The following is a 17758-nucleotide window of genomic DNA, read 5'->3' as shown; positions in this document are numbered from 1 at the left end:
CCCTGAACGATAAATGCTGGCGAGGCTGTGGAGAAAAAGGAACTCTCATACATTGTTGGTGGGAATGCAAAATGGTGCAGCCTCTATAGAAAATGGTATGGAGGCTCCTCAAACAATTGCAGATAGATCTACCATATGACCCAGCTATCCCACTGTTGGGAATATACCCAGAGGAATGGAAATCATCAAGTCGAAGGTATACCTGTTCCCCAATGTTCATTGCAGCACTCTTTACAATAGCCAAGAGTTGGAACCAGCCCAAATGTCCATCATCAGATGAGTGGATACGGAAATGTGGTACATCTACACAATGGAATACTACTCAGCTATAAAAACGAATGAAATACTGCCATTTGCAACAACATGGATGGACCTTGAGAGAATTATATTAAGTGAAACAAGTCAGGCACAGAAAGAGAAATACCACATGTTCTCACTTATTGGAGGGAGCTAAAAATTAATATATAAATTCACTCACACACACACACACACACACACACACACACAAAAAAAAAAAAAACGGGGTGGGGAGAAGATATAACAACCACAATTACTTGAAGTTGATACGACAAGCAAATAGAAAGGACATTGTTGGGGGGGAGGGGGGGAGGGAGAAGGGAGGGAGGTTTTGGTGATGGGGAGCAATAATCAGCCACAATGTATATCGACAAAATAAAATTTTTAAAAAAAAGAAAAAAAGGTAATTCACATTTCAGCCTTATTATAGGAAGATTTGATTAGACTATATCAAGTTCTCCCTATAATTCTAGGAAAATCTGCTTCTGAAGACCATATATTGGTGAGGGTTTAGTAAGTGGGAAATCAGGGGCCACGGGTGATTAAGTAAGACAGTGCTGCAGACATTAATGTAGATGTTGTGCAGGAAAAGATTTAATGAAGCCTCAAAAGAATTTTTAGTTAAGACTCCATCATAGGAATTCTTCATTGTGACAAAGGATGAGCAATTCTTGGATAATAATTCCTCACTTTATCTCCTTCACTGGCACATAAAGAGACCACATTTTATAAATCTGTTATCCGAATGAACATAGAATAATTGAAATTGGGACTAAGAAAATTTGAGATATGTGAATTATATATTCATAGGTAGCCATGAAATTTAGAGTGGAAATATATTCAATTCTGACTTCAATTTTTTTTTCCTACTCATGTTTTCTTCTTCCGCTACATTTTTTTGTTTTTACAGTCAAAATTGTCACTGGAAAAAGTTCTTATAAGCTAATAACAAAAAAAGCCACACATGCCTCACACAAGGTTTCCAATTCTAAGATATAATACATGGTGGGAGCTCAAACACCTTTGCCAACAATCTCAATGAGCTACTTACTGGCTGCCCTAAAGCCAGCGGGGGAGGAGCTGGGGACTTTAAATTGTGAAAGATCACTTTATATGTGAAAAGGGTAATTGGTGTAAGCAGCTTTCCCAGAAGAGAGTTAGGAAAGAGAAACAGGAAAAGGAAAGGAAAGAGGAAGTGACCAGGAGTCCTTTGTAGTTCTGCAAATTTCTAAATGCTGATTAGAGACTATAGGATGGTTTAATCAGGAAAAACCCAAGGCCAATCTGAGTCCCAAGTCAAGTACAGAGGTGGAACATGTCAGAATGTAGTTCTAAATGTGAATTTCTCTCTTAACTATCTTAACCATCCATTCTCAAGCACGCAAGAACTAAGTACACGAGTTGGCAATGAAATTCACCCAACCAAAAGCAAATGAAAAGGAATAGTAAAGAAGCCACGATTGAGGCTGTGTTGAGTTGGAATTCAGTTATATATAGAATCAAATTAAGCAACTGTGGAAGCAAGGGGATAGAATGGATCATAAAATGTAAGGTTTATAATTATCAGAGAAGGTGGGGGCTGGGAAAGAGGGAAGAGGAAGAGAGAAGAATTTTCAAAGTGCTAATTTCTTCACTTTTCATAGCAAGGGGTCATAACATACTATCAAAAGTTACAAATTATATATATATTAAATGACTACCATTTCAAAGTTTTTCATAATCTTTTTCTTAACTTTAGAAGGATCTTCTGGTGATCAATTCCTTAATTTGAGAAAATCCTTATCAAGTTCACCAGTTATTTTAGTTCCACTTCAGTTTTATAGGGGTCTTCAAAAAGTTCATGGAAAGACTCATATTTTTTTTCTCTTTCTTTTTGTTAATTTATTTGTATTTTAATTTTATTTTTCTACAAGGGTTTTGAAGTACCCTTGTATTCTGTTGATAAATTCAAATAAAATTAAATTTCATACCTCTTAAATATAACAAATAATATGACACATTTTATATTCTTTAATGCCTCTCATTTTCTTACTACAGAAATATATAGATGTCTAGAGTGATGTCTGGCAAATATTTAACGATGGCTATTTCTTGGTGATATTTTTAGTATCACTTTTTAAAAGAAAACCTGTCATTTTTACAAAAGCAATAAAATCATGATTCTTTCAGAACAAAGTATTTTCTGTTTGTCTGGATATTCCATAACAAATTACAAGTTCTTAACAGCAGATGGTAGATCAAAGTCATGAAAATATGATAAAAACCAGCTAAGAGTCAGATAATTTAAAAAATGCTGAGGTAAACAGATAAAATTTCGGTGGGAGTTAAACAAAGTCCTCTTTTTGTAGGTCATATTTTGCTGCCTCTGTAACAGCAGATTTATGCCAAATATTATTCAAATTAATTCTTCCCAACCTTAATATAAATGTGTCACTCATTCATGTTTTATGTATAAACCTCTCTTCGTTTAAAATTAAGTCTTTGAATATGAAACCTTGGGGAGTCCAAATTTTAAAAAAAGAATGTGGTCAAACAATTTCCATTAGCTTAACCAGCCTCTCACTTAAGCATGCTCACTTCGTTTTTGTGGGAATGCAGACTTAATAAAAGAATCCCTAATTATGAAGCTGAAAGTCCTGATGAACACATCAGTTTCTGGAGCCTTTCACCAATAATTCATCCATAGTTAAAATGGCAATAACCCAGAAAGCAAAAAATAAATTTTCTATCAGTTTTAGTTCAATTTAGTCAAGTTGGAATTTGCCAGATAGATAAAAATGAGACCTGTAGCTCTTCAAAGAATGTTTATATGCAATGGAAAAATACACAGCACAGGTAGTCATTTGTGTGTGTGTGTGTGTGTGTGTGTGTGTGTGTGTGTGTGTGTGTGTGTGTGAGAGAGAGAGAGAGAGAGAGAGAGAGAGAGAGAGAGAACACGTAGGCAGGCACAAAAACTTCAGTGATCCTAACGAAGGAATCTGTTTTTGAAATGCTACGCTGTAATGCAGCTTCTAGGGGGAAAATAAGTATGTCATTTCTGGGGCTTCACAATGGTGTATTACAAGATTTAATTCATTTGTCTCAGTGCCTAGCTAATCCTTTTTCTTCAAATGTCAGCCTAAATATCACATTATCTAGCATACTTTACCTGGCCTCTCAAATCTGGGTTCAATGACCTGCCTAGTACTCTCACAACTCTTCATACCTGCCTCTCTACTGCTGCTTACTACATGACATGCACCTGACTGACCTTGATGGACTGCCCCTCCCCCCACTCCACCATCTAAGCCATGCGGGCAGGGATGCTAACCGTTCTCCACTGTATCCCTGTATCCCTGATATATCTGGCCCAACTCCTGGGTATATCATGTATTCAATAAATAATTGTAAATAAAATACTGTTGACAAATCCATTACAAGGTCAAGACCATTCTGAGGAAGAACTCTCCAAAAACATGGGATTTCAGGTGCTTAATGAGAAAAGATATACAAATTATCAAGTTATTTTATTTGAAGGATTTTCAATAATGAACAAATTTTATAGGGGTGGGGGCTCATGACAGTTCTATTCATGACGTAGACTTAGGATATCTGGTCATTCTGGCTCAGCCTCATCAGAAAGGGAAATGGAGATAATTGAGGAATTTAAAAATGCTCAAAATGAATTAGACACTTCACCTGGAATAAAGATTAGTCCTGTCAAAAAAAAATTTAATTATCCAAAGCCATACTGCGTAACTGGGGACATTTTACTATCATCTGGAATAATGGTGGAAAAAGAGCTTGAGAGGTGACACTTGGAAGGACAAGCTTTAATTTGTTTTGTTTTAATAATAACTTTAGAACCTCTATTGCATGTTGACTATACATCCCAAATTTTCCAGGACAGGCACAATTTCAGATATTATATTCGATGTTGTCTGTGTAAACCATTAAAATACTCTCTAAATACAAACATTTAGACATACAAACTACATCTCAGACTGTCTTATACCTAGAAGGTGTGTACAAAATCATTTTATCCTTTATTTTTAGGTTGAAAATATGCCCACTAATATCCAGAGAACATTTTTCTTTTCAGCTATATATCTAGAATACACTTAACTATAAACCAATGTGCAAAGCTACACGACTATGCCAGTTATCAAGTAAGGCAAATCATAACTAAAGCCAAAATGATTCGTTATTTTAGTTACACTAAGTTTACATTTGTATTGTCAGGGCTAGGGCTCAGACCCTTCAAACCCAGTGTACAGACTGGGTCACCAAACCCTTCACATGCCAGGCTGAGTCACCAGACCCCTCACATGCCGGGCTGGGTCACCAGACCCCTCATATGCAAGTCCATGCTAAGTAATTGGGAGAGATCCTGGGAGCTGTTGGCAGACAGCATGAGCTCAGTCCTCAGCAGCAGCTTATAGAAGCCTCCAGCAGCAGTGGTGGTGGCTTATTTAGAGGGTCCTGGGGACACTGGCAGCAACAACCTCCAGCAGCAATAGTGGCCTCCCTGTGGCCATCCCAGAGGTGGGGGGTGGGAGGCACTGTGGATCAGAGCCGCTCATCCTTTACACTTAAGTCATAACCCAGGACACCTGGGTGCACACGCGCAATTACATTAGACAGTAACCAAGGAACACCTGGGTGCACGTGCATATTTACATCAAATGCTCGGCAAGATTCTGAACATCTGAAGGGCCCTGACTATTTTCCTATATTTTCCCAACACAATGCCACCAAATGTGAAATTGTAAATGTGATGTGGATTTTTCCAGTTTATACCTGAATAAACCATCACAGTAAAAATAATTCATTGATGTTTCAGAAACAGAAGCTTTAAAAAATCCCTAGCAACCCCCTTCAAAAAAAAAACCAGACTTGCAATTCAATTAACTTAACAAACATATATTGAATACCTACTCCTATAGTAATTATGATCATGGGCCCTGAGGTCAAGGGAACATGGGTTTGAACCCAAGCTCTGAGCTATACTTTGCCTGTTACTGGGTTAGCTTAATACTCTAGGCACCCAAGTCTTTAAACACACAGTCATGCCTTGCTTCAGTATTTCCATTAGAGAGAAATTAGATATGTCTTCCCAATCCAGAGATTACCTAACTAAAAGATTTTTTGCCACAAAAATTTAAAAACATGGGATAGAAGATAAGTGCAAAACACAGAATGGGGAGGCTCAAGGAAAGAACAAAGGGTGGAGATTTTCTCCTGCAACCGCATTTAGGCTGAGGATATTAGATGTTCCCAGTTTCAGGGCATGGTCCCAGTTTTCCGTAAAGCTCTGATTTTAGGTTATTGGTTGTTGTTTACTATAAGCAAACCGGTAACAGAATGAGATCCCACCCCCAAACAATATGAATATTCATGGAGTAAGGGAATGGTAGAGAACCCCTTCAGTGTGCGCTGGCATCAGCCCTGATTAAACTTAGATGTGTCAAGTGATGCCAAAGCGGAGTTGCATAAATTAAACCTAGAACTGGGGCTTCTACAATTCAACACGCCAATGTGTGTTCAAACCAGGGCCTGGATGAACTAGAAAAACACCTGCTAGTCTTATTAAAATAAAAAAGGGAGAACCTCAGAAATGTTTCTCCCATGCTGTTCTGAAAACAGTGTGAATGTCAGGTAACAAAAGCTCATCTTGGGCACTTTGTTAGCTCCCTGGGGTGATTCCTCAGCAGTCAAGGAGAGGGACACGGGGAGCAGGAAGAGAAAGGGACAGAGACAGGGGACTTGGAGATATTCATTCCAGTGTAGCTGTCTTTAAGAGCTTGTACTCTCTTACATAATCAAGGAGCTCAAATCTTCTCATCAAATGGTGGTAGAACAACTTGATTGTAGGGAAAATATAGGAAAATGGTCAGGGCCTCTTGGATATTCAGAATCTTGCCGAGCATTTGCTGTAAATATTCAAGTGTACCCAGGTGTTCCTTGGCTATTGTCTAATGTAATTGCGCATGTGCACCCACGTATCCTGGGTTATGGACTTAAGTATAAAGGACGAGTGACTGTGATCTATAGTGCCCCCACCCCAGCGATACCTGTGGGAGGCTACGGGGAGGCCGCTACTGCTGCTGGAGGCTGTTGCTGCCAGTGCCCCAGGGGATGCCCTGAGACACTGCTGTTGCTGCTTCTGCTGAGGACTGAGCTCATGTGGTCTGCCAGTGGCTCCCAGGATCTTTCCCAATTACCTAGCATGGACCTGCGTGTGAGTGGTCTGGTGACCCAGCCAGGCATGTGAGGGGTCAGTGACCCAGTCTGTACAATGGGTTTGAAGGGCCCTAGCCCCTAGCCCTGACAATACAAATGGAAAACAGTGTAACTAAAGTAATGATACATTTTGGCTTTAGTTATGAATTGCTTTAACAATAGTCCCTGACCCTACAACTGGCATAGTCACTTAGCTTTACAAGTGGCATAGTCGTGGCAGAATTCCAGGCATGTAAAAGAGCCGAGCAGTTGGTATCACGGGTAGGATGCCAAGCAGGTAAAGGAGCCATTAGCCCCTTGGGAGGGGGAGGAAATGTGGCTACCATTAGGTATGTGGTGCCCGGTGGCCACTTTCCTGTCAACTGGGGTCTGGCTGTTGCTACTGTGCTGTGAGTCAACATGGACCAGAAACCCCATGAAGCAGCACGGTTTTGAGATTTGCAGCAGAAAGCAGACAGGTTGGAAATGGAATACATGCCCTGGAGGCTGAAGTACAGCAATAGGTCATTCCTGCTGACACCGGGTATGATGATGAACCTGATGGTGATTTGGGGGAGACTGTGCATCTCCTGGAATGACCTCATCAGAAAGTGAAGCACAAGCAGCCTGTGGGACCGGTGGACTGGTAGGTAGCCCACAAGTGATCCAATTTACTACCTATGTCCTATATACCCAGGTCGAATTGGTGGGCTTGGGTAAACAGTAAAGCGGCAGAAATAGGGAGAGGCCTGGCTGCTGCAGCTATGGGACCTAGGGGTGGATGGTGTGATATGCTCTGGAGACGATGTATTAAATACATGTCATGTTTGTCTGAAGGCAGATGGCTCTCCAGGTGCCACTTAAACCTGAGAAGGCTTGGAGGGTGCTGCATAAACCTGATGGCTCGCCAGGTGCCATATAAACCTGAGAAAAGAGTGCCACATGCAGATGCGCAGATGACCCAAGGATGGGTGCCCCTGCAGAATTTCAACTATGTTTTCACCTGGTGAAAAGGTGGAAAAGTTAGCCTCTGTTACCACACGCCTGTCTCTGTGGCAGTGGTTACAGAATAGCCACAGATATGCACAGGGGCAGGGCAGCCACTCCTTGATGGACTGGGCAACTGCAGCTGTTCAAACTGTGTGGACGAACACTGCAGAACTGCCCGAGACTGTGAGTGAATGACAGGCATATGCCAAGCTGATTCAAGTAATTCAAGAGCCGGTTTGGGGCAGCTAGATGCTAATAGCCAAGACAATGGGAGAAAGGCCCTAAGGACATTTCAGAAGTTTGGAAGAGCACCCCTCCCATCATAGGCCCAGAGGCCTAAGAGAACTGAGGCACCAGTTCCGGGAAACTGCTCCTGGCATTTCAGCTGCTCTGGCTGGAGCAGCCCTGCAGTGGGTGGCCCCAAGTGTGGTTCATGTAGCAGCTCTGGAGAGAACAAGCAAGAAAGCTTGGTGGCATTCACATTGTGTTAAAGCTACAGGCCAGTAGAACATGAGAGCAGTGGAGGCGTGGTGGCCTCCACCTAGATTTCGGAAGATGTATGAAAAAGCTGGGGGATTCAGGCAGAGTCCTGCTGCAGGGGTGGAGCTGCTGTGGGGGTCATCTATGGAGTAATGTGGAGCAGAAAAGTGGGGTTGGAGCCCCACAGAGAGCCCCCACTGGGAAAGGTGGAACCAGGATGGGCGGGACTGCCGCCAGGAGCCCAGAACTGTAGGGTCACTGGCAGTATGCAGCACTGGCCTGGAAAAGCTGCAGGCAACAGGGAAGCTCAATGAGCTGCACCTGGCAGAGCTGTAGGAGCGAGGCTGCCCAATGCTTTGGAGGTGCAGATGCCCCACTGTGCTTAATGTCTGCCCTGTTTGGGTTTTGGATTTTTGGGGTGCCTGTTTTTCCTCCTTTCTGGTCTATTCCTCCCTTTTGGAATGGGAATGGGGACCCAATGTCTGTCCCACCACTGTATCTTGGAAGCAGATAAATTTTTTTATTTTTTATGAGTACGCAACAGAAAGGAGTTTTGTCTTTTGTCTCAGATGAGACTCTGGACTTTTGAGTTGGTGCTAGAACAAGCGAAAGACCGCTGGGACTGTTGGGATGGAATATATAATATGCAAATACAATGGTCAGTTATCCTCTCTAAGGGAACATTGCAGAAGATTCTGAACGTGTAGATTGTATGGCAAGGGACCCTGAAGGAGTGGATTGTAGGGAAAGTAAATATAAATGGTCAGGGCCCCTCAGATGTTCAGAATCTTGCTGAGCATCTGATGTTAAATATGCACATGCGCCCAGGTTTTCCTTGGCTATTGTCTAATGTAATTGTGCATGCGCACCCAAGTGTCCTAGATTATGGACTTAGTATAAAGGACGAGTAGTTCTGATCCACAGGGCCCCCACTCCCAGGATGTCCCTAGGGGGCCACAGGGAGGCCACTACTGCTGCTGGAGGCTGTTGCTGCCAGTGCCCCCAAGATGCCCCGAGAGGCCACCACCACTGCTGCTTCTGCTGCTACTGCTGAGGACTGAGCTCATGTCATCTGCTCCCGGGATCTTTCCCAATTACCTAGCGTGGACCTGCATGTGAGGGGTCTGTGACCCAGTCTGTACAATGAGTCTGAAAGGTCTGAACCCTAGACCTAGCAATACAATTGGCATAACCATACAATTGGCTATGTTGGCAGGAGTCCGACAATAACCCCAACCAGACAATTAGCGTAGCTATTGCTGTAACCCTACCGGGGTTAATAAACACACCTTCTGCAGAGGTGACCAAAAGAAACAATGCCCACAAAGCACTCAGAGTGGTCAGAGCTCAATAAATGTTTGCTATTGTTATTCTTCTAAGCACTGTAGAAGGGATTAGCATGGTATAGTGAGCCAGTGTCACAGAAAGGATGTGAGCCCATGGCAAGGTCAACAAGAAAAATTTCTACAATATGGGCCTTGCCCCTAGTAGAACAACCTGACTTTTGTAAGAATAAGATAATTCATGAAATTCATACAAAATAAGGAGTGGGTTCTACTCCATTTCTAAATAAGTTGATTTTGCTACCCATAGTTTGCTTTTTACATTCCTAGCTAATTGCCTAGACACTTACCATCGATCAAATTAACTTTACCTTCACAACTCCTAGAATAGGTATTAGCCAATAATGTTTCACCTAAATCCAGGAAACCTTTAGATCTAACTTTCAGTTTGAAGTAAATAGAGGAGCTAGAGGCACAAGCTCAATGACACTATAACGAAGAAAAGAAAAGATGGAGAATGTAGGACATTCTGCAGTACAGACAACTGATCAGGTGTCTTTAATAAGTCTGGTATCATGAAAAGATTATATATATATTTTTGCACACATACACAGATCATATAATTTATACTAAAGACAAATCTCTCAGTAGCCCCCCAATGGGGCAAAATGTACTTTAAATGCTAAATTAAACATATCAACCAAATGTGATACATGGTCCCGAACTGGATCTTGATCTGAACAATTTTAGGGACATTTTGAGAACAATTGGAAAAACTAGAAAGTGGGGGTGGGGAGGCAAGATAAAGATGGGATAAACATATATTGATATGAAAGGGTAGCTAGTATGAATTTTTTAAATGTTCTAAATAGCAAAATAGTATAGTCTCACTTGGTAAAAGTGCACACACAAATATCTGGAAAGCTAAAGAATAAGGAATGAACAGTGCTAATTTTTGGAAGATCAGTATATGTTTCCTTTTTTTTGTTTATCTGTATCTTTTCTAAGATGAACCTAGGTTGGTTTTGTAATAGATAATTTTTAATTAAAAAAACATAGACCCAGTTCTAAAACAAACCATAAAGAGGTAAAGTAAAAATTCATGGGGGGAAATGGCAGGTATACTAGACAGAGATAGGTCTTCCTGACGCAGCTGATGCTCACTGTCATCTAGCCATGACAGTGACTGTGGGACACGCACACAGGGATGATGCTTTAAAAATAGTGTGTTCAAGCTGTCATGCCAAGCAATGTGAATATGCCCCCTGCTGGGATTCTCCACAAGGCCCGTGAACTCCTGTAAGATCCATAGACCCTGCAGTCAGAGGTCAAGATTTATACCAGAATAGCAAGGAATACATCCAAAGAAGGTTAAAAACCTCTACCCTAAAATGTTAGCTATGTTGCTTTTTAATAGGTAGATTCTTAAAAATGCTTTTGATTTTAAGCATTTGAGGGAGGAACAAGGCGGTGGTTAGACCCTGTACTGAGTGACTCCTATGTTCCTAGGTTAGGCCATCACTTTCTCCAGCTCCTAGTGTCACTAGAAGGGCAGAATATACAAGATCTCAAATTCAGAATAATACATTTCTTAATAGCCCCATGGAGCCCCAAATACACTGGGACTTCCTGCACCAACCCCCGCCTAATCTTAGTCCTCAGCATTCCTCAAAGAATCAGAGCAAACTAGCAAGCCCTTATTTGATGGGATACACTACCCAGAGAGCAAAATGCCAGGAATTTGAGAAAGCGCATGAAAAGAATAAGCAAATTCATGGGTAAGTGAAGGAAAGAACTCGCTTATCTTTGGGAGTTTCAGTTCTGAGGACTAATTCCTGAGTATCAGGCTGCAGTCTCTGAAATGTGAGGAATTCAATAAATAAACTACTGAAGACAATGAGTGCCATATGTCTCTTATTAAAACTGGATCTAAAGGACCTTGATCAATAGACCAGAAAGAAAAAAAAAGGAAGTGTGGGTTGCTGTCTGTAACAAACAGTTGTTTTATTAAAAGCAACTTTGATCAGACTCCCAGCAATGTAAGGTCTTTAAAATAGCCAATTATGCTCAAAAAATCACAGATGGATTGAACTTCCACCCACCCAGAAATTGGGTTCAAAGACCTACTCTTTTCTTAGAGGCAGGCGTTTGCACCTTAGCTGCAAGAAGTGCCCTCTCAGCAGGACAGGTTGGGCAGCATGCCTGGTCTAGGCAGGCTGCGTGTGTCATGAAGGGTGGATCCAGTTCTACAGAGCCTGGGTTTGGGGAAGGTTAAGCCAGGACAGGAAGCTCAGCATTGATTAGAGTGTGCCACCCAGACTATTGCAAATCCAGAAGTGTTTTAACAAGTCAGCAGATTATACTTAATGGAATATACACTTAATTTGAAATTCCTTAAAGTTAAGTGTGCTTTATAGGGTATTACACATACGCCTGTAGGGAAAATATAGGAAAATGGTCATCGCCCCTCAGATGTTCAGACTCTTGTCAAGCATTTGATATAAACATGCACGTGGGCCCAGGTGTTCCTTGGCTATTGTCTAATGTAATTGTGCATATGCACCCAGGTGTCCTGGGTTATGGACTTAAGTATAAAGGACGAGTGGCTCTGATCCATGATGCCCCCCCCCCCCCGTCCCCAGGCTGTCCCTGGGGTGGGGGGCTACAGAGAGGCCTCTACTGCTGCTGGAGGCTGTGTGCTGTAACCTGTTGCTGCCAGTGCCCCTGGGGTGCCCCGAGACGCCACCGCCACTGCTGCTACTTCTGCTACTGAGGACTGAGCTTGTGTCATCTGCCAATGGCTCCCGGGATCTTTCCCAATTACCTAGTGTGGACCTGCGTGTGAGGGGTCTGGTGACCCCGCCTGGCATGTGAGGGGTCTGGTGACCCAGTCTGTACAACCGATTTGAAGGGTCTGGGCCGTAGCTCCTGATAATACAATTGGAAAACTTAGTGTAACTAAAATAATGAAACGTTTTGGCTTTAGTTATGAATTACTTTAGCAATACAATTGGCCTACTCACGTGGCTTTACAATGCCTATGCAAATTTTCCTTAATGTAATGACTGGGTGCTATTTGATCACCCACTTGTATGGAGTCCTGGTAAATAGAAAAATACCACAGTTGAAGTAAGGTGAGAAACAGAGGCGAACATCTTCAACTGCCTGGCAAGAATGCCTAGGCAAGTAAGAGAGAGAAAGTGTATTTTGCAAAACATATAATAAAAATAGAGTTTATCTCTGCTAAGTTGGAAAGGAGACAAGATATTATTAAGGAATTTAAGAGTGTTTGTTGAATGGTGGGTATGAGAGAACCCTAAATGTGATTGTCTAAACTTGAACACTGAAAACATTGAATGTTAAATTAAGAGAGAGTGACAAAAGCATTCAAAAAACCAGATATTAGGAGCTTGGACAGATATTTGGGATCTTCTGATGGTTTTGAGTTCAAATATAATACAGCTCCTTTGCTGGATCACCTCAGTGCCAACTAGGTGGTGGGGAAAATCAGCCCGGGAAGGAGTTCAGGGACTGGGCTGGCAGGAGGCTGGAAGTTGGGCGCTGCTGTTCTTCCAGCCCCAAATATGAAAAAGCTCAGGTTCCTCTCACAGGGCACTGGGCACACAACCGAAGGCTGTGATGGTTGCTGGTCCCTGATTCCTTAAATTCTCTCAGAAGGCCTCACAGGAAGACCTTTCAGGGCCTGCCTTCTTTGCTACAGTGTATGCTGGAGACTTCTCCAAGCTTCCTCTTTAGCATTTACACAGTGCTCAAGAGACTTCAGGGGAAGTTTCTCCAGGGACATTTCAGAAATTCAAGCCACGTACATACCTCATCTCCATGCATATTTGCCACGTATTTGAACTCTGGGATCCCAATTCTGTGTTCCTTTGGAAACTGCCCCACAACAAGAACCCACAGGTTTCTACCTTTACAGAAAGAAAAAGATAGAAAAATAAGTTGTCTCTTAAAATGACAAATGAACTCTGGGAGTATGAGAACAGGAAACAAAAGATGCTGCTTCTCCCACCTGATTACTTTCAAGTTTCATGGTGACTTAAGTTCATATGACTAATATTTCTGTGCTTGAAATGCTCTTTATTTACTGCCAAAATTTAAGGAAACCCTTTCAATGTGGCACAAATATTTAACTTATTATTTTAGAATGTTACTTTTAAAAACTGAAGACTTATTAGGTGACGTAGATCTTAAATTCTTCCAAAATGTTTATATACTTGGAAGTGATCCTAGAGTCTCAGAAATAATCTCGCTAATTCACACAATTATACACAGTTAAATTATAATTGATGGTTGACTGGGAGGGTGCCATGACTCTGAGTACAAGGAAAGTGAAAAAAGCAATAGCAATAAAACACGTAATTCAGAAGATTGTTTTTAAAGGAAGAAATCTTGAATCTTGTCTCTAAACGCTGATGTGACACGGTCCCTTTGCAGTGTCCTTGATGTGCATTGAGTCCTGTCAAGTAAAGTGGGAACCACAACCCATACTAACAATGCCAAGGAAAACTTCTAAGTCTTAGCTCTGTTGCAGACTGTGACTTGGGAAAGGAAAGGCAGAGACCAAAGATCATTGAGGATCTGGTTTGTGCAGACATTACAGTCAGTACTCTGGTTCATGTAATCTCAAGTAATCCCTTGTCATAATCCACCGAGATGGATTATTAACCAGACTTTACAAATGACGAAACTGATTTTCAAAAATGTTAAGTAAACTGTTGATGATCATGTAGCCAGTAAGAGGCTGTGATTGGAGCCCCAGAGCCCAGAACAGAACTCTTGTCTATTCGCCTTCATTTCTAGTGCTCCTCTAACAAAAGCTGCCAGTGTCTCAAAAGGTTTGGTTTCCCAACCAGTAAAAATGAAGGGGTCCCTTTCAATTCTCAAAGTGGCACTTTTAATACAAATACTTTAAAATTAGAGATTGGGGTATATTTGTTTTCTATCACATATACACAAAGTTCAAATATAAGTGATAACTAAGCCTTATGTGGAATTTAAGAGCCCAGGAAAGGAATTTAATAGCAATTAATACAGTAATGCTGAGCAGGTTTCGGTAGATTTTCAGATCCAGTTCCTTAAATCAGGGGCCCCACAGGCCAAGGAGCACTCAGTTGCCATGAGGCACTCAGGGAGAAGCAGATACTAGACTCATCTTTTAAAACATGTATTCATAATTTACTATAACAATATATTAGGGAAATTTATCTTGATAGGGTGATGCCTTAAATGCAGTAATTGCAGGAATTCTCAGAAAATACCCACAAAAGTCAGTTATCTGATTGATGGCCCCTGTTCAGTGTGCAGAATTTTCATTCACTCATACATCTATTTATTGAATACTACTATATCCAGGTATTGAATGTGGATCAGACTGTACAAATTAGTCACATACTCTATGCCTAATGAATTCCTGAGCTAGTGGAGAATAGCAACATGCATACATGTAATCACACTGGAGTGTGACATATATAATCACAGAAGTGTGTGTAGGGTACTATTATGGGTGTAGAATAAAAAAAGAAGTGGTTAGCCTTTTCCAAGGAGGGGGATCATGAAAAGCTTTACAAATGCAAGGTTTTATAGATGATGCTTCCGAACAGATTTCTGAAGAACGATTCTGAGTTTGCCATGTGGATAAATAAGTACACTCCATCCAGTGATTCTGCTAGAAGTATCTGATTAACCGCAACCCTCTATGCCCCAGTGGCATCATTTCTCTGGTCATCTGCTACTTCAATTCGATGAAATTAACATTTTCATGTAAAACAAGGAAGAACTTTTTATGAGTGAGCTGTTAAACCTGGCTCTTTAGGTTTGTTTCTGGGGAATTTTCTGTAACTATTAATGCTTTTAAAGCTAGAATAATCACAAATTTGTACAGAATATACTCCAGTTGCCTTTACAGGCAAGGGAAAAATTCAGTGTCATCTCAACATAATATTTATCAATTGTTATTTATACCTCTGAGTCTGCAACAGCTGGCCTGTTATATAAAGGATAGCATAAGACAAGAAAACCTCACTTGATATGGATATCCAATGTTATTTAGTTTAAGGAAGGCAGGCAATCAAACTGATAAAACCTAAGTGAAGAAGTGCTTTGGAGGGTAACAATCTCAATTTAAGCATGAATGGCCCCTAAGTGAACTGCAAGATGAGAAACTTACCTTGAATGATCTGAAGGGCACAAAGTCTGAGAAGAGAACCACCCAACAGAATATACACAGTCCTTTCAGAATAATAAGCATCTTGAAGGGTTTGAACCATCTTCTTCAACAAACACTGCCCATCTCTGGCCTAGACCACAGTAAATGCACAAAAGACAAACTACTTTTCACAACCTGGTTGCCCAGTTGTAAGGAAAATGGAGACAGACTGGTCAGGCTCCCTCACCTCATATCTGGCTGAGCATGGCTCAGACTGTCTGTAAATATGTTAATTGCATGTGTGTGCCCATGTGTTCCTTGGTTATCTGACTCTAGTATAAAGGACAATGGCTCTGATCTACTAGGAGGCTGGGAGCTGAGCTTGCATCCAAATAAAGCATGTCAACCTTGCCAACAGCTTCCAGAATCTTTTTCCTAGCTCCTGACCTGCATATGATGGGACTGTGACCCAGTGCATATGAGGGGTCTATGACCCAGCCCGATACAAGATAAGAGTAATTTAAATAAGATTTTTTTCCCCCTACCAAGTTTGGAAAGACTACCTTTATTCTCCAAAGTTCTTGCTAATAACCGGTGTGTGAAGAGTTCTGAAGTGCTCAGCCTCTCTCTCTCTTCACCACAAAGCAAATAAAATTTGGATTCCAGATACTTCGGTACCTATATTCAGTAACTCACTCAGGGTTTGACACAAGTTCCAGGGCTGAGACATAGGTGTTGTCTTGCTAGGGCGAGGGCTAGGGCTCAGACCCTTCAAACCCATTGTACGGACTGGGTCACAAACCCCTCACCTGCAGGTCCATGAGCTAGGTAATATGAAAAAGATCCTGGGAGCCATGGGTAAAAATTAATAGGCTTTATTCAGATGCAAGATCAGGTAGCTAGCAGCAGCCAACCTAGTAGCCTCCTGGAGTGTCCTGAGGGAGCCGTTCATCCTTTATACTTAAGTCCAATAACTCAGTAACACTTGGGCGTGAGTCAGACAACCCAGGAACACCTGGGTGCCCATGCGCATCCACAGACAATTAGCCAAGGAACACCTGGGCGCATGTGCACAGTTATTTTCATCAAATGCTCAGCAAGATTCCAAACCCCCAAGGGATCCTGACCATTTACTTTTCATTTTCCCTACAGGTACCCATCAGGTTTGCTTGGAGGATCAGGAAAAGTTTTACATTTTAGAAGGATTCACTAAGATCTAGAGGACAAGGAAGCAGACAAGTGCTACAAAGAACGAGTTCAGGAGAAAGTAGGAGGAGAAGCTTAGAAAACTAAGTATAGCTTCAGCAGGTAGAAATGGGAGGGGTGTCATTACCATGTCAGAATCACCTACGATCCCTGTAAAACTGCCAGTTCCTGAGCTCTGGCCTCCATCTACTAAATCAAACGCTAGGGGTAAAGCCTGAAACCTGCATTTAATAACCTCCTTTGGTGATTGTGAGGCCCATTAAAGTTTGAAAGCTGCTGAGACTGAGGCAGTGAATGTCCAGACAGATTTGGAAGGTAGTGGATCTGTAGGTAAAACCATCTCATTTTACATATAATCATGAGCATGTTTCTATGTTAAGAAATATACTTCTACTCTACCTTTTAAAATCACTGCTTAATATTTTATATGCATGCACTACCATCTATTCAACCAATTCTCTACTGTTAGGTGTCCAACAATAAGTAATTTAATGTAAATGACAGCATGTCCACTAAAATTATGTACAGAATTTATAACATTAAACATATTCTATAATGTGAAAAAAATCAGAATGTAAAATTATATAACTACAACTATGTAAAACAGACTGTTCATTATAAACCTATAGCTCCATACCATATAAAGCCTTAAATGAAATGATGGCCGAGTCTCTACAAGCGTTGAAAATGGCACTGTCAGTGATAAGGAGCTAAGTGTTAGGGTGATAAAACCCAGTAATTTTTTTTTTACTTTTTCATATTTCCAGTTTTTGTCTTTAAGAAAAAAAAAAAAAAAAAAACACCTAGAACACCAAATCCCATCACTTCTAAAGTCCAGACACTATGTGCCAGGCACTATGCTAAGCATGTCACAGTACTTGGTCTTCGCAACACCTTTGCATGGTGGGTGACAGCCACCATTCAGAGTTGAGGAAACTGAGTTATGTGACAAAACCAGGGTTCAAACCCAGGTCTGTCTGATTCCAACACCGGTCCTCTTCTGATGACCTTGATCTCTCTGAAAGTACCAACGCCATGCTAGGGAAAAAGTTCCCCAGCAGTTCTTTCAGCAGCATGTTGCTATGGTCTGCACCAGGAGCAAGATCTAGCTGGCTGTGACGGACAGCTCCAGCGC

At 41.4% G+C, this 17758-nt stretch overlaps 1 protein-coding gene across 1 annotated transcript in view; it reads right to left on the bottom strand.

Annotated features, from left to right (window-relative positions):
• Window positions 1-17758, bottom strand: part of CPM (carboxypeptidase M) — a 67954-nt gene that overhangs the window by 19780 nt on the left and 30416 nt on the right. The window contains exon 3 of the mRNA XM_063075970.1: window positions 13083-13180. Within this exon, the coding sequence (XP_062932040.1) occupies window positions 13083-13180 (98 nt within the window). The remainder of the gene's footprint in view (window positions 1-13082; window positions 13181-17758) is intronic.

Source organism: Cynocephalus volans, chromosome 12, assembly GCF_027409185.1.
Source record: "Cynocephalus volans isolate mCynVol1 chromosome 12, mCynVol1.pri, whole genome shotgun sequence".
Lineage (NCBI taxonomy): Eukaryota > Metazoa > Chordata > Mammalia > Dermoptera > Cynocephalidae > Cynocephalus > Cynocephalus volans.
The sequence above is the reverse complement of the archived record's forward strand: the minus strand, read 5'-3'. Positions and strand labels throughout refer to the sequence as shown.